Source organism: Tachypleus tridentatus, chromosome 7 (assembly GCF_004210375.1).
Source record: "Tachypleus tridentatus isolate NWPU-2018 chromosome 7, ASM421037v1, whole genome shotgun sequence".
NCBI classification, from domain to species: domain Eukaryota; kingdom Metazoa; phylum Arthropoda; class Merostomata; order Xiphosura; family Limulidae; genus Tachypleus; species Tachypleus tridentatus.
In genome coordinates, this window is record NC_134831.1 from 98,903,285 (window position 1) to 98,928,197 (window position 24,913).

General features: G+C 33.1%; 1 protein-coding gene across 5 annotated transcripts in view; it reads right to left on the reverse strand.

The window, feature by feature from the left end:
• Positions 1 to 769: 769 nt before the first annotated feature.
• The window catches only part of LOC143256268 (major vault protein-like), a 98,937-nt gene continuing 74,793 nt past the window's right edge, over positions 770 to 24,913 (reverse strand). For all 5 annotated transcript variants that reach the window (XM_076513249.1, XM_076513251.1, XM_076513253.1 and 2 more), the window contains exons 9-16: positions 20,763 to 21,022; positions 19,886 to 20,083; positions 18,659 to 18,800; positions 10,418 to 10,629; positions 6,299 to 6,542; positions 5,808 to 5,996; positions 2,445 to 2,555; positions 770 to 2,283 (exon numbers count right to left, since the gene is read on the reverse strand). In XM_076513249.1, the coding sequence (XP_076369364.1) occupies positions 2,266 to 2,283; positions 2,445 to 2,555; positions 5,808 to 5,996; positions 6,299 to 6,542; positions 10,418 to 10,629; positions 18,659 to 18,800; positions 19,886 to 20,083; positions 20,763 to 21,022 (1,374 nt within the window). In that variant the 3' untranslated portion in view covers positions 770 to 2,265. The remainder of the gene's footprint in view (positions 2,284 to 2,444; positions 2,556 to 5,807; positions 5,997 to 6,298; positions 6,543 to 10,417; positions 10,630 to 18,658; positions 18,801 to 19,885; positions 20,084 to 20,762; positions 21,023 to 24,913) is intronic.

The following is a 24,913-nucleotide window of genomic DNA, read 5'->3' on the forward strand; positions in this document are numbered from 1 at the left end:
TAATACAACATCAGAATGGTGTAATAAATAATGTGTTACCTTTACCAAAACATAAGCAGAATAAATAGGTCCAGGAGAAAACTTAGGAATTTAAAACTACAATTAAGTAGTACAACAGCCAATATATTAAGTTCATAGGTCTAGCCTTTCCATCCAACATATCCTGATATTAATGACATTAACAGCAGAACTTGTGCCAGAATTAATTATCTTAAGACATATTGGTGACTTCAACAAAGGTTGCTCCATCAAAACCATTATCACAATTTATAAAGCTTACTTTTGACTCCTTTTCAAGTAATGGTAACGTAGTAACAAGACAAACAACCAATATAACAAAATACAGAATCTACAGAATTAAATACCCCCCCTAAAAAAAAAAAATCTTAAGTCCTGTCAACAATCAAATAAACACAATATCTCCTAATTTATAAAAATACTTTATGATGATGTCAGCAAATTAATAAGAAAACAAAAACTATAGAAGTCAAAACTCAAACAAATTCCATGTAATGAAAGTTCTAAGTACTAAAAGGTTTTAAAGGTATCCATAAAAATGGGCCCCCTCATGGGAAGAAAGAGAAGCTTTGTGCAAGTCTTAAACATATTGCTTATCTTGACCTTGGCATTTCTGTTAGTGATTTTAAAATTTGCTACTATCAAATACTATAATACAGAGAAAACATTATAAGCTATAAAACCAGTGTCTATTACTAAAAACTAAGAGAACCTGACGTGTCCTACTCTCAGATAGCAAAGACAAACATTATGGTAATGAAATACCTGTTCTTTATTGTTTTTGTATATTTATTAACACAATCACAGACATGAAACATTTAAAATGGTAATTGTGGATGCACAGTAACAACTTGTTTTGGACTTGTAGTTGCACAATTTTTAACCATAATAACAAGCTACTAACCTTGAAGTAATTTTAATTTGTTTGAAACTTAGTAAAAGTTTAAACACCTTAGACAATAGATTGGCTTGTTTCAAAGTTACATAATAAGTATCTATGTCCATAATTTTAAACCATTTGCTTCTTTTGAAATTAAGCATTAAAAGTTATTTGTGGTCTGTCCACTATCAGTATTAATCCTTTCGGCGAGATTGGCGACTGCAGTTGAACTGAAGTCTCAGTACGGCAGGCAACCTTCCTTTATTCCTGTTCTTCTTATGTATTTAATTTAACATATATAGTATTGGGTACAATCACTGAACATTTCAGGGACTTTTGTTGAGTTATTGCCAAGATATCATGTTTTTAGTACTGATACCGTAATTAGTTGAAGTATCAAACATATATATTCAGCACCATACCAAACATTCAAAGTTGTTATTTAGTGCTGAAAGGGGTAAAACCCATTTTCTGGCAGTGTGAGTCTACAGAGGTACTGTTGTTCCACTGGAGGGCAGTTTTGAACTGAAAAAATTACTTGGGTTATTCTAAGATTTGAAGTACCCATGACCTCAATGTGGAGTGTAATTTTTTCTTTGTTTTTGGTAACAGGATACAAACCATTGACCTTGTTTCCACAGTCCAACACACTAACTATAAGGCCAAGCTCAACCCTTTAACGTTAGGAAACGTTAGTCTGTAATTTCTGGAGTTCAAGAAAAGCTGTGTATGATAAATATACTATCTGAATTTTGAGAAAACTAATTTAAAAACTGCAAGATTAGTAGCAACCACCATTTACAAATACTATCTTAAACATATTTCTATGGAAAATACAACCACTGTTACTGCACGTCCTCCAAACATAATTTGAATAAAAAGTTCTTTGAGATAACAATTTCAATCAATGGTAACAACAAAAAAGGCTTCCTTTGATTTAGCCTAATCTAAGAAGTAACAAACATGTTATTATTTGTTTAATGTTGCTAGAGAAATAGTGAGTAAAGAAAACAATCTACACATTTCAGAAAAAACAACACAAATATCAATATGGTGTCGAAGTTACAACTGCATCAAAACATTGCAGTAAATTACTAACTAACCATAAATGGTTTTATTATCTTAATTTCTATTAACTGTTACCAAGACTAATAATAGAAATATTTATTGTGTAACCCATTGGATGATGATATAACAAAATTACATAATTAACAACACAACGGAGTGCTTGAAATTAACGACACAACGGAGTGCTTGAAATTAACAACACAATGGAGTGCTTGAATTTCTGACTGTGAATGTGTGATGATGCTAGTCTGTCAATCAGTGTAATTTCTCAGAATGTGATATCCATTTGATAAACTAGTCTACACTTCTTCTCTGTGCTGAAATAAAGAAATGTTACAAATAAGCAAGTGCTCTGTGTTATACACTTCATATTTTTATAAATGCACACTAATATAATATACTTAAAATACTTAAATGTTACTACGTTTATCACACTCTAAAGATTACAAACTATCTTAGTTTACTAGAAACATTATACCTGAGATGATTTGACTCCAATAAGTCCTTTTGCTGTACTGAAGAGGTTAAGAGGAGTGGCGCCATCTGTAATTAATGCTGATTGGATGCCAAGCCCTTGTAAGAGCTTCACCTGGAAATAAATCATTTATAAAAAAAAAGCACACTTCTATAGAGTTTAAAATTAATTCTATATGTGACCTTCAATCTATAATACAATTATTGATAGTAATTAATATATTTCTATTTCATCAAACATTTAAATTAAACTCGAAACAACTATGCTGGAGGTGAACATGTAGTTAACTTTAACAGGAAATGATACATTACATTTCTTTTAAAATTAAAAAACAAACATCAACAAATATTAAAATTAATAGAAAACTATAATGAAAAATTTGTAGTTTTCTAGTTTTAACACACATTTATTTCTTGCTTTTTATTTATTTTTACTCATAAAATTATATATTTATTTAAAGGTTTCTCATGTTTCTTTTACTTTTATGAGTTACTCCAAATTAATCGCATAGAAGTTTCAAACATACAGTTTCATATAAAAATGCCTCATCACTCAAATCTTTAAGTTTTCAATGCATTCTGTGATTAAGACAGACATAACATACATTTATAAAAACTAAGTAAAGTTTCATGTTCTCAAAAGGGCATCTTATAAATGTGATCTGCAAAAAACATTATAATGGATTTGAGCAAAAATAACAGATACACAAAATGAATACTTTATCAAAATCAAAGCTATTAGTGGTGTTCTACTTACAAGTTGAGAGAACACAATGTAGAGAACACAAGAGAAATATAAATCATTGATTTATTCTTTTTCACTTTATGTCTCTTTAAACATAGACTCGGACATGGAACTGACCTCATAACCAGTTTGTGCTTATTATGGTTTTTATGCTGTTACTTTGAAATCAGTAAGCATATGTTCACAAAATTTGATAGATTACACTATGTAACACAAATTTTGTTCCTGGATAGTGTGTGTTATTTCTTAACTGCTTATGTTGTAAAAGTACAGAAAATGGCCATTATTCCCTTCAAACTTTGCTTTTGTGACCTGGATAATGAAATTTAGAAATTAACCTATTTTCTAGGTAAAAACAGGCAATAAAACAACATATGAACCAAGATTTACATGTATTTATACTAAAGTTATACAAAAATGTTTAGAAGTGAGTAGTTTTTCGAGATTTGCGACTGTAATGTAAATCACTTTCACGTATCAGCCTCCAAATACAGTCTCCCATCATGTTTTCGTTATACACTCCCAGGTCACAAAAGCAAAGTTTGAACAGAAAAATAGGTTTTTTCCATTTACTTTAGGCATAAGCAATTGGGAAATAACATTTTGTGCCCAGGAACAAGAAAAAGTAAAAATGTTGTTACTTAGTGTTATCAATAAATATTACAATGCATTAGTACACAAAATTTGATTTGTTTTACTGAGTCTTAAGATTTGCCAACTAATGTTTTTCTTATGCCTTTTTTCTTCTTGCATATTTCTCATCCAAGAAGCAAAATTATTTTATTTTTAAGATTATAAATACTTTTATGCATCAGAAAAGTTTCATATTTCACATACATTTCTTATAATGTCTAGATAGTTATCAAATACTTCTTATAATGTCTAGATAGTTATCAAACATTTCTTATAATGTCTAGATAGTTATCAAACATTTCTTATAATGTCTAGATAGTTATCAAACATTTCTTATAATGTCTAGATAGTTATCAAACATTTCTTATAATGTCTAGATAGTTATCAAGCATTTCTTATAATGTCTAGATAGTTATCAAGCATTTCTTATAATGTCTAGATAGTTATCAAACATTTCTTATAATGTCTAGATAGTTATCAAACATTTCTTATAATGTCTAGATAGTTATCAAGCATTTCTTATAATGTCTAGATAGTTATCAAACATTTCTTATAATGTCTAGATAGTTATCAAACATTTCTTATAATGTCTAGATAGTTATCAAACATTTCTTATAATGTCTAGATAGTTATCAAACATTTCTTATAATGTCTAGATAGTTATCAAACATTTCTTAAGAAACATCTTTATATTTTATCTGTTATTTTCACTAACAAATCTCCATTCAGATTCATTCAATTTGACTGGTTATTGTAACCATTATAAAAAATTACAAAACCAATATAAATTATGCCTGTTTCATTCTAGAATGACTAGAGATAACATGTTTAGACTAAGTAGTTTAAATTTTATAACATTAAACATTTATGAATATTTATTACTTTTTATTATATCGACCTTTCAGCCATTCCTGGCTAACAACACAAAAGTTACAATCACACAGCTCATGTCCATTCCTGTTACCAATCCAATAATACAAAACTGACCAGTCTTGATAATGTTTTGTGGACTAGTAATTTGTATAATACAGTCAAATTTCATTTATTATACATTATTACTATTTACAAATAGATTCTCAAACTTATAAAGAAGTAAAACAAACAGTTATTTCTTCTAGTTACAACCTTTGTATTCGGTTACTGCTCGTTGTAGCTTGCTAAACCTTAATAAACTGTGCATGTGGAAGACTTGAAAAGTAATAATATTTCTTCAGTTTTATATATACTTTTGAATAATAATAAAAAACTCTGCTACATCACAGAATTCCTTTATAATTTATCAAGTTTAGTTACTAAACTCTGTTTGGGTTTAAGAGAAAAGGAATTTTGAACAGGCTAAAGACTCAACTTACCAGCACAAAGGTTTCTCTCAAAAGAAAGTGATGCCCCAGTTATATTTGAAAATGGCTGATGAAACCACTAAAGAGGTATTCTGAGTTTTCAATTGGTTATAACATATCATATATATATATATATAATAAGTGTATATAAAACACAGTTTCAAAAAATAAAAAGTGATAAGAGGACCATTGTCTTTGATTGAATACAAGAATGATATCTAAGCAAATAGAAAAGAGAGAAGTTTCTTATTTCATATTCTAGCTTGTCAATATTGGTAATTTGAGTTCCTAATTCATACAAAACTACAGACTTTGAATCTTGACATCACAAACATTCAATTTAAACCAGTGTACTGGATTCAGAATACGACACAACACAAAAATCTGTGTTTAGGTGCATTTTTTAATATTTATTTTTAAATTAAGAGGCCAAATAATGTATAATACAAAGTTCTACACTGTAATCTACAGTTGGATACCAAACTTAATGATACAAATTCAAGAAATAATAGTTCAGTAAAGTTTTGAATGCAAATCAACAAACATGACAAGATGACCTTTGACCCATGACCTATTTGGAAAGGGTTATACGAACACAAAATGCTACTTCCCATAACACTGGATTTAAAATTACGTCCTACACACTCACCTGTAATTCAGGACCTGCTCGAGCAATGAAACTAATTGTTTCTCGACCCAAAGAACCCACTATACTTTTGAACTTCTGAATATCAATATCAGCTAGTTCTTTAACTTTTTCCACTTCCAAATTAATCTGTTGCTGAAGATACTGGACCTCAGCTTGTCTTGCACAAGACAGTCGTTTCAATTCAGTTTCCTAAAGGAAAAATAAACACAGGGAAAGTAAGAAAAAACACGTGTATTTATACACACCATGATTTTTTAGAGAATTAGAAAACTACTTTCTGTTTGATAATATTATAGTTCATTACACTTGATCATATAAAACACACAAATTATTTTAGATTCTTCTTACATCTAACCTACAGCTTACTCTGGCTCATAATAAAACAATATTCATCCCTCCAAAGAATTTTTTATTTGTCTTCAAAAACTGTGGCATGTTACTAAACTGCACAGCATTTTAATATCATGTAAGAAATAAGTTCCAAGACGTACTGCTTCAATTCTCAAAGCCTCTCCTTTTAATTTGGCTTTTTCCACTTCCGATCTACCCTCTATCAGTTGTGACTCGACACGGCTCTGGGCCTCTGCTTTGGCTTGCCCACAGCTCTCCACCACCATGCTGGAAGCTTGTAACTCAAGTAGTTCTTTCCTAGCACGTTCAACTTCCACTTCGTCCGCGATCTTCTGTCTTTCGAGATGCCCTTTGGCTTCTTGTTCACGCCTTTCTGCCTCGTGCCTGCCAACAATGTTTGAAGTTAGTATTTGTTCATTTCGATTTTCATGCAAAGCTACCTATCTGTGCTAGCTAGCCCTAACTTAGCAGTGTAAGACTAAAGGGAAGGCAGTTAGTCATTACCACCAACTGTCAAGTCTTAGGCTACTCTTTTACCAACACATAGTGGAGTTGGCCATCACATTATAATGGAAAATAGATGATACATCAACACAATCAGTTCTCTCTACAATCTCAAACACTTCAATCAAACTGCCCCTAAATCTTCTTTTATTAAGAAAACAGAATTTGAAAGACATGACAACCCCTCCATCCCAGTTACCCTTCTCTGAACCTTTCCCAACAATTCAATGTCTTTCCTAAGGTAAGGAGCCCAAGGCTGAACACAGTATTCCAAATGTGGACTAACCAGTGACTTAAACAATGAAATTATGACCTCTTTAGAATTTCTGGAAATACAACTAAAATCCTATTTACTTTACCACTAACAACAGCACACTGCTTGGATAGCTTTAGAAACCATCTGTTGCATCCTTTCCTTCATGACACTGTTACGGTAATTCCAATTCAAGTTACCCACATACAATATCTTGCATTTATAATAATTAAAATCCATCTGCCATTTATTCACCCAACTCACTGAATGATCTAAATCATTTTGTAAAGCAGCAGCTACCAACATCCAAGACCTTAATATCATCAACAAATGTAAGTAATTTATTGACCATTCCTTTATCTACGTCACTGATGTAAATCAAAAAGAATAAAGGTCCAAATACTGACCCCTGAGATACCACACTTGTGACATTAATCCAGTTTGAGTGAACTCCATTTGTAACAACCCTTTGCTTCCATCCATCCATCCACTCTTCTATCCAACATGCTAACTTATCACCCACACCAAGAGACTTTTTTTTTACAAGCCTTTTATGTAGCACCTTGCCAAATACTTTCTGAAAATCCAGATACACCAAATCCACACCCTTATGCTCATCTACATAAGCAGTAACCTTTTCAAAGAATGTTGAAAGATTTGTAAGGCATGATTGTCCCTTAAAGAAAACATGTTGACCATCCAATAATATTCTAAATTTTGTTAAATGACTTTGGAAAGCATCCTTTAACAGACTTTCCAACCCCCCCCCCCCCATCTGATTAGTGTCTTCACATAACTCAACTGTCAAACCAACCCCCCCATCTGATCAGTGTCTTCACAAAACTCAACTGTCAAACCAACCCCCCCATCTGATTAGTGTCTTCACATAACTCAACTGTCCAATTCGCAACAGATAGTTCTTGTTGCACTCTTTTAAACCTAGTTCTTTTGAAATCTGAAACCAATATATCATTCTTTATTATCTTCATATGCAACAAAACATTGACCCTAGTAGAGCAATGATTACTTGTACCCAGACGTTCCCCATTATCCACCCACTCAATCATTTGTATAATAGAAGTTAACAATAAATCCAAAATATTATTGAATCTAGAAGGTTCATTGACTAATTGGTTAAGAAAGCCACCCTGAACAGTTTACAAACAAAACAAACTTTCCTCCCTCATGGTTTGACTCTTGCATTTCCCACTCTACATGTCTGAATTTAAAATCAGCCATAATAATGACCAGCTGAAATATTAACCGTATTGTAAAGTTTCTCACTAATTTCATCAATATCATTTGGTGGTCTGTAACATACTCCCACTTCTCCCTTTATACTCATTAATATCATTTGGTGGTCTGTAACATACTCCCACTTCTCCCTTTATACTCATTAATATCATTTGGTGGTCTGTAACATACTCCTACTTCTCCCTTTATACTCATTAATATCATTTGGTGGTCTGTAACATACTCCCACTTCTCCCTTTATACTCATTAATATCATTTGGTGGTCTGTAACATACTCCTACTTCTCCCTTTATACTCATTAATATCATTTGGTGGTCTGTAACATACTCCCACTTCTCCCTTTATACTCATCAATATCATTTGGTGGTCTGTAACATACTCCTACTTCTCCCTTTATACTCATTAATATCATTTGGTGGTCTGTAACATACTCCCACTTCTCCCTTTATACTCATCAATATCATTTGGTGGTCTGTAACATACTCCCACTTCTCCCTTTATACTCATTAATATCATTTGGTGGTCTGTAACATACTCCTACTTCTCCCTTTATACTCATTAATATCATTTGGTGGTCTGTAACATACTCCTACTTCTCCCTTTATACTCATTAATATCATTTGGTGGTCTGTAACATACTCCCACTTCTCCCTTTATACTCATTAATATCATTTGGTGGTCTGTAACATACTCCCACTTCTCCTTTATACTCATTAATATCATTTGGTGGTCTGTAACATACTCCTACTTCTCCCTTTATACTCATTAATATCATTTGGTGGTCTGTAACATACTCCTACTTCTCCCTTTATACTCATTAATATCATTTGGTGGTCTGTAACATACTCCCACTTCTCCCTTTATACTCATTAATATCATTTGGTGGTCTGTAACATACTCCTACTTCTCCCTTTATACTCATTAATATCATTTGGTGGTCTGTAACATACTCCTACTTCTCCCTTTATACTCATTAATATCATTTGGTGGTCTGTAACATACTCCCACTTCTCCCTTTATACTCATTAATATCATTTGGTGGTCTGTAACATACTCCCACTTCTCCCTTTATACTCATTAATATCATTTGGTGGTCTGTAACATACTCCCACTTCTCCCTTTATACTCATTAATATCATTTGGTGGTCTGTAACATACTCCTACTTCTCCCTTTATACTCATTAATAAAAACCCAAATGGATTGAATCTTCTTGCTGTTATCTTTAACAGGATGTAACTCACATTTAACATACAAAGTCACTCCCCTTCTATCCACTTTAATAGCCTGTAACCTTGTATTTCAAAGAAACCTCCATAATAAAAATGATCTGTGTTTAACCATGTTTCAGTTATTTCCATTACATTAAAATCACCCATTCCTACCAGTGCTCTAAAGTCATTATATTATTTATTACAATAGTAGTAGTTAAGCCTATCCTTATAACTACTTCTATACTTATTTCCTATGCTAAACTTTTCACTACCCCTTATTCTTTTCACATTTAGTTTTTCCTGGCCTTCACTGCTGTCTAGTTATTGTTTAAAACTTTCCTTACAGCTGAGTTAATAAGTCTTAGCAAACAAGCCAGCCCCTACCTTATTTAAATGTAAATTCTCCAGTCCAAAAAAAAAAAAAACTCTGTTCTTCATTCTTCCACTGAACTAATCCCACAAGTCCAACCAGCCAATCTGCTCATCTTTACATACTAACCTAAGCCTAACATTTAGCTCTAGTGTCCTACTTCATCCACACAATTAATTCTGGGGAGCATCCGTGACAAAATTAAGTTATGGCCCTCATCTTTAAATGTCTTTATTAACCCTTTGTACTTATTATTTCTTCTTACCTACCTATCCCTACATTATTAGGCCCTACCTGCAGTGCAAAAACTGCATTTCTGCTAGCCCCCTTCATTATATCTCCTGCTTTGTCAGTTACATCCTTCACTTGTGCCCCTGGGTAGCATAAACCGATTCATAATTCCCTATTTACCCTAATTTATGGTATGTTAAAAACTTTTACAACTCTACATAAAACAACACTGTATTCATTGATATTACATTTTCAACTCTCAATAAAACACCCTTTTTACTGAGAACCACACAGTTACCAGTCATAACAAAGTAAGAACCCTTTATCTTGTAACAATGAAAGAGGAAAGACACACGATTGTATACACATTCCAAATATGACCCTAGCAAAACATGTTTCCAGTTGCAGGTTAATTAGAAAACAGAAAATGCTTACCTTGCAGTAGCCTCTAGACTCTGTGTAGTTATTTCAATAGCCAGCTGTACAGATCTCAGTAACGAGTCTCTTGTTCTCTGATCCACAGGTTCTACACTTTGGATGTCTACACTAGTGATTACTAGGTTGTTCTGAGGAAACATGAACTGTTTTCTCATCCTAAGATTCTCGTCGTATCCAAACACAGCCGTGCAGATTATTTTTGCAGAGTTCTGTATGCAAGTCAGAAAGTTGTTGAGATAAAAGATAATAAAAACAATATTATTATTTGCAAAATTGCTTTAACTCAATTGAAACTTACTTCAAGACTGAGAGAGTTAAGCTTTAGTGTTTACTAATTCACAACATTAACTTATAGATAACATGAAACAATGAGGACAAATTTAGAAGAAAGGTTTAAAAAGTTATATAAATAACATGAAACAGTGCAGACAAATTTAGAAGAAAGGTTTAAAAAGTTATATAGATAACATGAACAAGTGTGGACAAATTTAGAAGAAAGGTTTAAAAAGTTATATAGATAACATGAACAAGTGTGGACAAATTTAGAAGAAAGGTTTAAAAAGTTATATAGATAACATGAACAAGTGTGGACAAATTTAGAAGAAAGGTTTAAAAAGTTATATAGATAACATAGTGCAGACAAATTTAGAAGAAAGGTTTAAAAAGTTATATAGATAACATAGTGCAGACAAATTTAGAAGAAAGGTTTAAAAAGTTATATAGATAACATAGTGCAGACAAATTTAGAAGAAAGGTTTAAAAAGTTATATAGATAATATGAAACAGTGCAGACAAATTTAGAAGAAAGGTTTAAAAAGTTATATAGATAACATGAAACATTGCAGACAAATTTAGAAGAAAGGTTCAAAAAGTTATATAGATAACATGAAACATTGCAGACAAATTTAGAAGAAAGGTTCAAAAAGTTATATAGATAACATGAAACAGTGCGGACACATTTAGAAGAAAGGTTTAAAAAGTTATATAGATAACATGAAACAGTGCAGACAAATTTAGAATAAAGGTTTAAAAAGTTATATAGATAACATGAAACATTGCAGACAAATTTAGAAGAAAGGTTTAAAAAGTTAAGATTTCATCAGTTTTTATAACATTGAAAATATCGTTGATAAACTGCATCTAAGATACAAATAAATAACCAAACCTAACAATACCTCCTGTTAAAAAATCCCTATATAATATATACATAACAACAACATAATAAAGGCTACAATTTAAGTTGTATGATATATTTTATTGAACTGGAACAAGTCATTAGATAAACCATTACTTTTAAACCATGACTCTCAGAATGAGTTAAAGGTGAAAGAAAAGCCCTTCAGTGAGCACCCTATTATTATTTATTACTAAAAGTCTGGTTCACGGATCTCCACAGAAGCAGAGAGACATCCTATTATTATTTATTACTAAAAGTCTGGTTCACGGATCTCCACAGAAGCAGAGAGATATCCTATTATTATTTATTACTAAAAGTCTGGTTCACGGATCTCCACAGAAGCAGAGAGATATCCTATTATTATTTATTACTAAAAGTCTGGTTCACGGATCTCCACAGAAGCAGAGAGATATCCTATTATTATTTATTACTAAAAGTCTGGTTCACGGATCTCCACAGAAGCAGAGAGATACCCTATTATTATTTATTACTAAAAGTCTGGTTCACGGATCTCCACAGAAGCAGAGAGATACCCTATTATTATTTATTACTAAAAGTCTGGTTCACGGATCTCCACAGAAGCAGAGATACCCTATTATTATTTATTACTAAAAGTCTGGTTCACGGATCTCCACAGAAGCAGAGAGATATCCTATTATTATTTATTACTAAAAGTCTGGTTCACGGATCTCCACAGAAGCAGAGAGATACCCTATTATTATTTATTACTAAAAGTCTGGTTCACGGATCTCCACAGAAGCAGAGAGATACCCTATTATTATTTATTACTAAAAGTCTGGTTCACGGATCTCCACAGAAGCAGAGAGATATCCTATTATTATTTATTACTAAAAGTCTGGTTCACGGATCTCCACAGAAGCAGAGAGATACCTATTATTATTTATTACTAAAAGTCTGGTTCACGGATCTCCACAGAAGCAGAGAGATATCCTATTATTATTTATTACTAAAAGTCTGGTTCATGGATCTCCACAGAAGCAGAGAGATATCCTATTATTATTTATTACTAAAAGTCTGGTTCACGGATCTCCACAGAAGCAGAGAGATATCCTATTATTATTTATTACTAAAAGTCTGGTTCACGGATCTCCACAGAAGCAGAGAGATATCCTATTATTATTTATTACTAAAAGTCTGGTTCACGGATCTCCACAGAAGCAGAGAGATATCCTATTATTATTTATTACTAAAAGTCTGGTTCACGGATCTCCACAGAAGCAGAGAGATATCCTATTATTATTTATTACTAAAAGTCTGGTTCATGGATCTCCACAGAAGCAGAGAGATATCCTATTATTATTTATTACTAAAGAGTCTGGTTCACGGATCTCCACAGAAGCAGAGAGATATCCTATTATTATTTATTACTAAAAGTCTGGTTCACGGATCTCCACAGAAGCAGAGAGATATCCTATTATTATTTATTACTAAAAGTCTGGTTCACGGATCTCCACAGAAGCAGAGAGATATCCTATTATTATTTATTACTAAAAGTCTGGTTCACGGATCTCCACAGAAGCAGAGAGATATCCTATTATTATTTATTACTAAAAGTCTGGTTCACGGATCTCCACAGAAGCAGAGAGATATCCTATTATTATTTATTACTAAAAGTCTGGTTCACGGATCTCCACAGAAGCAGAGATATCCTATTATTATTTATTACTAAAAGTCTGGTTCACGGATCTCCACAGAAGCAGAGAGATACCCTATTATTATTTATTACTAAAAGTCTGGTTCACGGATCTCCACAGAAGCAGAGAGATACCTATTATTATTTATTACTAAAAGTCTGGTTCACAGATCTCCACAGAAGCAGAGAGATATCCTATTATTATTTATTACTAAAAGTCTGGTTCACGGATCTCCACAGAAGCAGAGAGATATCCTATTATTATTTATTACTAAAAGTCTGGTTCACGGATCTCCACAGAAGCAGAGAGATACCCTATTATTATTTATTACTAAAAGTCTGGTTCACGGATCTCCACAGAAGCAGAGAGATATCCTATTATTATTTATTACTAAAATTTGGTTCACGGATCTCCACAGAAGCAGAGAGATACCCTATTATTATTTATTACTAAAAGTCTGGTTCACGGATCTCCACAGAAGCAGAGAGATACCCTATTATTATTTATTACTAAAGTCTGGTTCACGGATCTCCACAGAAGCAGAGAGATATCCTATTATTATTTATTACTAAAAGTCTGGTTCACGGATCTCCACAGAAGCAGAGAGATATCCTATTATTATTTATTACTAAAAGTCTGGTTCACGGATCTCCACAGAAGCAGAGAGATATCCTATTATTATTTATTACTAAAAGTCTGGTTCACGGATCTCCACAGAAGCAGAGAGATATCCTATTATTATTTATTACTAAAAGTCTGGTTCACGGATCTCCACAGAAGCAGAGAGATACCCTATTATTATTTATTACTAAAAGTCTGGTTCACGGATCTCCACAGAAGCAGAGAGATACCCTATTATTATTTATTACTAAAGTCTGGTTCACGGATCTCCACAGAAGCAGAGATATCCTATTATTATTTATTACTAAAAGTCTGGTTCACGGATCTCCACAGAAGCAGAGAGATATCCTATTATTATTTATTACTAAAAGTCTGGTTCACGGATCTCCACAGAAGCAGAGAGATATCCTATTATTATTTATTACTAAAAGTCTGGTTCACGGATCTCCACAGAAGCAGAGAGATATCCTATTATTATTTATTACTAAAAGTCTGGTTCACGGATCTCCACAGAAGCAGAGAGATATCCTATTATTATTTATTACTAAAAGTCTGGTTCACGGATCTCCACAGAAGCAGAGAGATATCCTATTATTATTTATTACTAAAAGTCTGGTTCACGGATCTCCACAGAAGCAGAGATATCCTATTATTATTTATTACTAAAGTCTGGTTCACGGATCTCCACAGAAGCAGAGAGATATCCTATTATTATTTATTACTAAAAGTCTGGTTCACGGATCTCCACAGAAGCAGAGAGATATCCTATTATTATTTATTACTAAAAGTCTGGTTCACGGATCTCCACAGAAGCAGAGAGATATCCTATTATTATTTATTACTAAAATTTGGTTCACGGATCTCCACAGAAGCAGAGAGATAAAAACTATAATTTACTTACTAATAAAATAAGCTAGTGTTAGAAAAAGGCCATAAAAAGTCTCTTGAAACATAAATGAGATTGCTGTGCATGTTAAAAAACAATACTAAATAGATTGTACAAAATAAGAAAATTATATCAACTACATTTTTTTTCATTATATGTAACAAATGTTTTAAATTTGCATTGAATAAGAACCGAAAAGAAAATAGTACTGTTGATAAAGCAAAGATTATTCATGTATATTTATTGTAGCTGGTATTTCACAGTTATGTTAATGTTCATATTTTCTTACACTAAAAGTGTACTTCTATTAGGTACTCACCAAAAGACTATCTCAATCCTGGACTGCCCTCTACGCTTTGTTAAAATTTTTTTGCTAAGAGTACACCAGTTTTTTTATATTCCATCAGTTTTGTGCCATTTCATAATGTATGATGATCAAGTGACTTCTCTCCACCAATCACACTGTACCATGTATAATAGTCCACCAATCACACTGTACCATGTATAATAGTACAACTAGTTCCCTCTACTATTCTAGAATAACCCTCACTCTCAAGAACTGGTAGGTTATGAACCAAAAACAACAGCATATCAGTGAGAAAGAAAGATAGGAAGAGGTAAGTACTTATCAAACATACAATTTTAATGCAAGAACATGTTAACTTCAAAATGGTTTCACCTCTCCTAAAAACCCACATTGCAAAGAACAGATGTGCAAGAATATGAAAAGAATGCCAATCAAGAAAGTGAACACTGGTCTAAAATAGTAGAGGGAGCTAGCACAGATGGTACAGTATTACTGGTGGAGAGTAGAGGGAGCTAGAACAGATGGTACAGTATTACTGGTGGAGAGTAGAGGGAGCTAGCACAGATGGTACAGTATTACTGGTGGAGAGTAGAGGGAGCTAGCACAGATGGTACAGTATTACTGGTGGAGAGTAGAGGAGCTAGCACAGATGGTACAGTATTACTGGTGGAGAGTAGAGGGAGCAAGCACAGATGGTACAGTATTACTGGTGGAGAGTAGAGGAGATAGCACAGATGGTACAGTATTACTGGTGGAGAGTAGAGGAGATAGCACAGATGGTACAGTATTACTGGTGGAGAGTAGAGGAGCTAGCACAGATGGTACAGTATTACTGGTGGAGAGTAGAGGAGCTAGCACAGATGGTACAGTATTACTGGTGGAGAGTAGAGGAGCTAACACAGATGGTACAGCATTACTGGTGGAGAGTAGAGGAGCTAGCACAGATGGTACAGTATTACTGGTGGAGAGTAGAGGAGCTAGCACAGATGGCACAGTATTACTGGTGGAGAGTAGAGGAGATACACAGATGGTACAGTATTACTGGTGGAGAGTAGAGGAGCTAGCACAGATGGTACAGTATTACTGGTGGAGAGTAGAGGAGCTAGCACAGATGGTACAGTATTACTGGTGGAGAGTAGAGGAGCTAGCACAGATGGTACAGTATTACTGGTGGAGAGTAGAGGAGCTAGCACAGATGGTACAGCATTACTGGTGGAGAGTAGAGGAGCTAGCACAGATGGTACAGCATTACTGGTGGAGAGTAGAGGGAGCTAGCACAGATGGTACAGTATTACTGGTGGAGAGTAGAGGGAGCTAGCACAGATGGTACAGTATTACTGGTGGAGAGTAGAGGGAGCTAGCACAGATGGTACAGTATTACTGGTGGAGAGTAGAGGGAGCTAGCACAGATGGTACAGCATTACTGGTGGAGAGTAGAGGGAGCTAGCACAGATGGTACAGTATTACTGGTGGGGAGTAGAGGGAGCTAGCACAGATGGTACAGTATTACTGGTGGAGAGTAGAGGGAGCTAGCACAGATGGTACAGTATTACTGGTGGAGAGTAGAGGGAGCTAGCACAGATGGTACAGTATTACTGGTGGAGAGTAGTTTAACAACATTTAGAGGACAGTCCAGTAATGAGATAGATATGGGTTAGAGGAGGTAAGAACATAACAGTGTAAATATTACAACACAGTAATCCTACATATGCAATAAATCTAAAAGTTAAAGCATTACAAACATTCTCCCCTCATTTCTTCTTGTGGTTTTATGTACTAATAACCACTGTTTTATTATTTTATATAAAATCAGTATGACAAATTACAGTTTACTACAACAAAGCTTTACAGTAGAAAAGTGTTTGATAAAGTTTACAATTTTGTAGATTCTTCTGAGAAACGAAATTATTTGAACGTGAAAGGCAGCTTAATATTTTTATTTATAAGTTGTTAAAAGCCGAACAAAAAGAGGAGACAAAAAGTTACATAATGAGAAGTCATTTGTGAACACAAAAAATAGTGTTGAAAGGAAAGAACCAACTGAGCTTATGTCTGTAATTAGCCTCTTCTCTCAGTTACAATACAATTCTGTATTCTTTTATATGAACTTTAAAATAAAATAAACCAAAAAATGATTACACAAAAACAGTTAAGCCTATGAGAATATAAGACAGTCAAAATAGAATGGGTTGTTTGTTTGTTTTGGCACAAAGATATATAACAGGTTATCCACACTCGAATTACCAAAGGGACTAACTGAATCCAGGTTTAAGCATTCTAAGTATAAAAACACTACCACTGACTCACTGAAGTACCAACAAAGATGAAGAGAAACACAAGTTACCTGAGAAGGAAGCTGACATAAAGACATGTAAAGTTTACAACAATTAGTATCAATTAATTAACATTTTTATTTTTAAAACAATTTCTGGTTTGTTTAAACAAAAAGTTTCACTGTGCCAAAAACAACTAAAACCCTGTATCTTATCATTATATGTTGTTAAGCTTTTCACTAAGGCCCTGTCGGGACAATATTATGGAAGTCCTGTCAAGTAGTGATATTCAGAACTTTTACAACATCAATATTTGTGAAAGTTTTCAAAATTGAAGACAGGAAAACAGTGGACAAAAATAAGTTGTAAAGGGAGGAAACACTTAAAGTCCTGAGAAACAGCACCAACAAACAATACAGTTGATTATTTTGTTAAAGTCCTGAGAAACAGCACAAACAAACAATACAGTTGACCATTTTGTTAAAGTCCTGAGAAACAGCACAAACAAACAATACAGTTGACTATTTTGTTAAAGTCCTGAGAAACAGCACAAACAAACAATACAGTTGATTATTTTGTTAAAGTCCTGAGAAACAGCACAAACAAACAATACAGTTGATTATTTTGTTAAAGTCCTGAGAAACAGCACAAACAAACAATACGGTTGATTATTTTGTTAAAGTCCTGAGAAACAGCACAAACAAACAATACGGTTGATTATTTTGTTAAAGTCCTGAGAAACAGCACAAACAAACAATACAGTTGATTATTTTGTTAAAGTCCTGAGAAACAGCACAAACAAACAATACAGTTGATTATTTTGTTTTCTTAGGCTTATTTTGCAGCATTCAGTTAATTTAAAAACTTTCCTAAATCTACATCAACTAAGATGATTTCTATAGGTTACATTGTCCAGTGTGTTAAGCTTTATAATAATGAACTTAATCCCAACTGTTCATACTACTGGCATTCAAAATATTCAGTTAGTACATAAACAATTTAATTATTATAACGCTGTTTGAGGCTTTTACCAGTAAGTCCATGAGAATTTCACAAAAGATGTTTTTAACAAAACACTGTACTAAAAATTAGTAAAACACATTAGTGGTTATTTTTATGACAGTACAGTTGCTTTAGTACATTATATACTACAAATAGCGTAAAATGGGTCTATCTTTACTTATTTAATTAAAGTATTTAGAATAATTACAAAATGGATAAAATAATGTTTATATTTTAACTCAAACCTATGAAATTTCTTTCTTAATTCACTGATACACCAAAGATCTACTCAGAACACTGTTAATTAATGAGTTCACCTTGTGAAAGTTATCAAAAGTTACACTAGCCACAGCACTCCTAATCCGTGAAGCTATAGCCTTACACAAGTCACCCACGAAATCTGGAACACTGAAGAGACTTGCAGCTGTTTCTGGGCTTTTGTTGTAAGTCTCAAAATGCCTGAAAAATGGGGAGAATAATCATGTATTTTACATTAACCAAGTTTCACTTGTTTCTCAGAATGGCTGGTATGGGTATTTGCTTCAAATGTGTGGCACTGAATGTTAACAATTATTTTCAAGTTGCTACACACCTTGTTCTGCTACAACAACCTCATTATATTTTTTTTGCACATACTTTAACTACATGCATCAAAGAAGGTTTTCCAAAATTATCTTTCCTGTTTTAAAATACAATAACTTACTAAGTAAGGAGATACAACCATCCAGTTTTCAACATCTTGTAGCCCAACTCCCAAGATTTTTATAGAAATGTCAGCAGATTAATACACATGCACTCTTAGTGGCTCTCAGTCCACTTAACCGATATTCAGTATTAGTCCACATTCACTGCTACATGCCCACAGTTACAGTGGTAATGTTAACTATTATCTTGATATTTAGCTCCACGATGCTAAAGTATCCTTAACATACCCCCATACTTCTTTCTTGTACTAGCATCTGTAATTACACAACACGATGCTACAGTATCCTTAACATACCCCCATACTTCTTTCTTGTATTAGCATCTGTAATTACACAGCATGATGCTACAGTATCCTTAACATAACCCCATATTTCTTTCTTGTACTAGCATCTGTAATTACACAGCACGATGCTACAGTATCCTTAACATATCTCCATACTTCTTTCTTGTATTAGCATCTGTAATTACACAGCACCATGTGGTCTCTGCAAACCAAACGATGGATGCACTAAGCCTTTTCTTGTACGATTACAATTTACAAGTGACAGTACTCACTGGAGTGAAAAAAACACATGACAATAAAAACTGTTTTAGTTCAGTTACAGGATGTTGAAACCAGTATGATTGTATTTCTTTAGTCATTTAATTATTAAATTTTAAAATAGGAAAATACAGTAAACACTTACATGTAGGTAAAAGTAATATTTTCATCACGCAATCTCATAAAACAGACTTCCTGTTTTATTCCAAAAATCAATTAAATCGATTACTAGTCATGTATAATAATTTTAATATAGCATGATATAATAATTAGAATTAGAATTGTTTAAGGAACTTACCAATTATAAGCCAACTGCAGCTGAAGACGAGCATGGTCAGCTGTTTCAACAGAAATAATATCGGTGCAGAAATCTGGCCCAAGCAGCAGACAAAGAGAGTGGATAACATTTGGCCGTTTAGGCTTTCCCCCAGATAAGCTAAGCTGAGTGAACTGTTCATCAGGCCCTAACATTACCAAGTCTGGCCCAAATATAACCCTAAAGATAAGTCCATTCAAAATAATTTAGAATATTAAACTGCATAAATATTCATTTAAATACAAAGTGGATGATAAAGTAAACTGTTGTGTATAAAAGTTGGTACAGTGGCAGTAAAAGCTGACCCTGTAGTTCTAGATTTTACAAGCTTTTGACTAATTTGTAAAACTTTTCATCAGCAAAAATATTCTGTGAATAAAACTATCACAGTCATTACAGAAGTTTAATGTAGTTTACCAACTTTGATGAAATATACAAAACCAGCATCAGAAATTATTAATTAAACTATACATATCATTAATATCTTAAAGTTAAACTACATTTACTTAGTTTGATTTAGAGAATAATGGTCAGAAAATAATATTTAAATGAAATATCAGTTATATTTTCTACCTTTTCAGTTTTATAAATTTTTATTTTATATTTAATGTTCTATTTGCTAGCAAAGATGTGTTCAATGCAACTAATTATTTTTTTCTAAATGTTTCTTCAGTAGTACAGTATATTTGTTTCTGAATGTTCCTTACAGCTCTTAGATATAGTTGTGATATTCATGTAAGAGCTAAATTACCAATGATATATAAATGCCATTTAAGATATTTAGCCCCTGCTTGTAGTAAGAAGTTACCCCTGACATATAATTTGTTTTTATACTACACTGTCATTCAGACATTCTCACCTGGCCTTCTTTTCCTTGTAATCAAACACTTGAACTGCAGCATTGTGGGGCACTCTTAATGTGACAACTTTGGTCTTGTCACGGACTTCAGGAGCACTTCTGGTTTTAGCCACAGCATTTGCTTGTTTGTTCCAATCACCTCTGTCAGCTAACAGATCACGATATCCACTTAAGAGTTCATCTACTACAGTCGGTAGTTCCTTGTTCCACAACTCTTCATCCTGGTTTAACATATAGGCCTCTCCACATACTAATCTCACCTGTGGAGGGAAATTATAAACATGTAATATGTAAGCTTAGCAGAATTCATGCCATTTACTCTTTCATAGTCTCAGTATTGACAGGTCTCAACAACTGCCACTAGAGACAGCTGACAATCATTCCTGTATAGTAACTGCCACTAGAGGCAGATGACAATCATTCCTGTATAGTAACTGCCACTTGAGGCAGATGACAATCATTCCTATATAGTAACTGCCACTAGAGGCAGATGACAATCATTCCTATATAGTAACTGCCACTAGAGGCAGATGACAATCATTCCTATATAGTAACTGCCACTTGAGAAAGATGACAATCATTCCTGTATAGTAACTGCCACTTGAGGCAGATGACAATCATTCCTATATAGTAACTGCCACTAGAGGCAGATGACAATCATTCCTATATAGTAACTGCCACTTGAGAAAGATGACAATCATTCCTATATAGTAACTGCCACTAGAGGCAGATGACAATCATTCCTATATAGTAACTGCCACTTGAGAAAGATGACAATCATTCCTATATAGTAACTGCCACTTGAGAAAGATGACAATCATTCCTGTACAAAGATTGCACTAGGAACAATAGATAATCATTCCTGTACAAAGATTGCACTAGGAACAATAGATAATCATTCCTGTACAAAGATTGCACTAGGAACAATAGATAATCATTCCTGTACAAAGATTGCACTAGGAACAATAGATAATCATTCCTGTATAGTAATTGTTATTATGGGCCATCATCAAACACTGCTAGTAATGATCCACAGTGATTCTTGTGGTTAGTGTCAACACTAAGATATTTGTACATACCAGATGGGGAATCCTATCCCCAGTAGAGTAATATTCCCCAAGTGTCTTCGATAAAGAGAAACAAAAATCCCTACATTTATTTTCTTATGTTGATCACGATGTCTGCTGCAGACAAATATTAGAAATATACAGTTAGCCAATTATTAACACCTTAGTGACAGCAATGCCATGGGTAAATCCTGGTATAATTGCCATGGCTATGGATCATGAATATGTCATGGAATTCATTGGCTCAAAATACCCTTATGTTTCACTACTTGTATTTATTGATATGTCCATAGTAGAAAGACACTGGAAGTAAATATTTATCCAGTTATTACTGATTTTATAAGGTTAGGCACATCATTATTGTACAAAGGCACAGACACAGTTACCATAGCTGTAACCTTGAGTACGTTACAGGATATGTTTTCCTACATGTTTTTTACTCAAAACAACAAATGTACTTTTCAAAGAAATGTAACAGTCACTATTACAAATGGCTGCTTCAGTACTGCTTCAGAATTAAAGTGATGGTGATAAAAAGATTTATATCATCTTGAGTTACAAAACATGGCATCTCAGTAAACACACCTATTTCCTTCTTTTAAAAGTAAAGATTTATGTGGTGACTTACAAAACATGGCATCTCAGTAAACACACCTATTTCCTTCTTTTAAAAGTAGAGATTTATGTGGTGACTTACAAAACATGGCATCTCAGTAAACACACCTATTTCCTTCTTTTAAAAGTAAAGATTTATGTGGTGACTTACAAAACATGGCATCTCAGTAAACACACCTATTTCCTTCTTTTAAATGTAAAGATTTATGTGGTGACTTACAAAACATGGCATCTCAGTAAACACACCTATCTCCTTCTTTTAAAAGTAGAGATTTACGTGGTGACTTACAAAACATGGCATCTCAGTAAACACACCTATCTCCTTCTTTTAAAAGTAGAGATTTACGTGGTGACTTACAAAACATGGCATCTCAGTAAACACACCTATCTCCTTCTTTTAAAAGTAGAGATTTACGTGGTGACTTACAAAACATGGCATCTCAGTAAACACACCTATCTCCTTCTTTTAAAGTAGAGATTTATGTGGTGACTTACAAAACATGGCATCTCAGTAAACACACCTATCTCCTTCTTTTAAAAGTAGAGATTTACGTGGTGACTTACAAAACATGGCATCTCAGTAAACACACCTATCTCCTTCTTTTTTAAAAGTAGAGATTTACGTGGTGACTTACAAAACATGGCATCTCAGTAAACACACCTATCTCCTTCTTTTAAAAGTAGAGATTTACGTGGTGACTTACAAAACATGGCATCTCAGTAAACACACCTATCTCCTTCTTTTAAAAGTAGAGATTTATGTGGTGACTTACAAAACATGGCATCTCAGTAAACACACCTATCTCCTTCTTTTAAAAGTAGAGATTTACGTGGTGACTTACAAAACATGGCATCTCAGTAAACACACCTATCTCCTTCTTTTAAAAGTAGAGATTTACGTGGTGACTTACAAAACATGGCATCTCAGTAAACACACCTATCTCCTTTTAAAAGTAGAGATTTATGTGGTGACTTACAAAACATGGCATCTCAGTAAACACACCTATCTCCTTCTTTTAAAAGTAGAGATTTACGGTGACTTACAAAACATGGCATCTCAGTAAACACACCTATCTCCTTCTTTTAAAAGTAGAGATTTACGTGGTGACTTACAAAACATGGCATCTCAGTAAACACACCTATCTCCTTCTTTTAAAGTAGAGATTTATGTGGTGACTTACAAAACATGGCATCTCAGTAAACACACCTATCTCCTTCTTTTAAAAGTAGAGATTTACGTGGTGACTTACAAAACATGGCATCTCAGTAAACACACCTATCTCCTTTTAAAAGTAGAGATTTACGTGGTGACTTACAAAACATGGCATCTCAGTAAACACACCTATCTCCTTCTTTTAAAAGTAGAGATTTATGTGGTGACTTACAAAACATGGCATCTCAGTAAACACACCTATCTCCTTCTTTTAAAAGTAGAGATTTATGTGGTGACTTACAAAACATGGCATCTCAGTAAACACACCTATCTCCTTCTTTTAAAAGTAGAGATTTACGTGGTGACTTACAAAACATGGCATCTCAGTAAACACACCTATCTCCTTCTTTTAAAAGTAGAGATTTACGTGGTTGCTCATATTCATATACAATTAGAAACATTATGTTTTAATATACACACAAACGTTTCCTCTGCATTTTTAACAAAAACTTACTTATTTAAGTGACAGAAATAGAATACAAAAATTAAAATGTTATACATTAAATTAAACTTCTGCTTAGTAACCATGAGTAAACAGTATAAATATCAACTGGAGTTAGATCCTTCATATTCACAAAACTATAAATAATAACAGTCGTGATTTATAATGATACTTGTAGCATTATCCTAATCTATATAATTAACACTAGAATATTCACACTATAGCAAATTTAACATAAAAAACTTTCAACACTCAATGCTTGTTTCTTATCTCAAACAAACAGAATGTAATAATTTACCAACATTATTAAATAAATCCTAAAAAACTCAGAAATATTTACATGTTTAAAGTATTAATGTTATTAATGGCTGGTTTAGTGTTTTATAGCACAAAGCAACTAGGCTATCTGCACCAAACATCCAGTAAAAAGTTAAAATTAAAATTATTAAAATTCATAAGAAGGAATCAAGGTAAAACAAAACAAAGTTTAATTTTGAATTAAAAACATAAATAACATTAACTCCAATTTTTACATCTAGCCTACAGCAATAAGAGAAAAACTACAGTAATAACAAGTTGTAAAGGACTTTCTGTAGCATAAATGTAACTATCATAACTTGCCAGGATGACTAACAAGTAGCTCAAACAGCAGAGTTAGTCACCTGAAGTTGGCCTTTCTTTCCAGTCCTGGTTTTGAGTTATTTGACATTACGGCCATTTTCTAATTTCAAATTGAACTAGTGATACTTTAATTCTTAAAAAGGAATCACATTAAAAAGGTCTAATTTATAAATTAACAACTAAATTTAAAAGA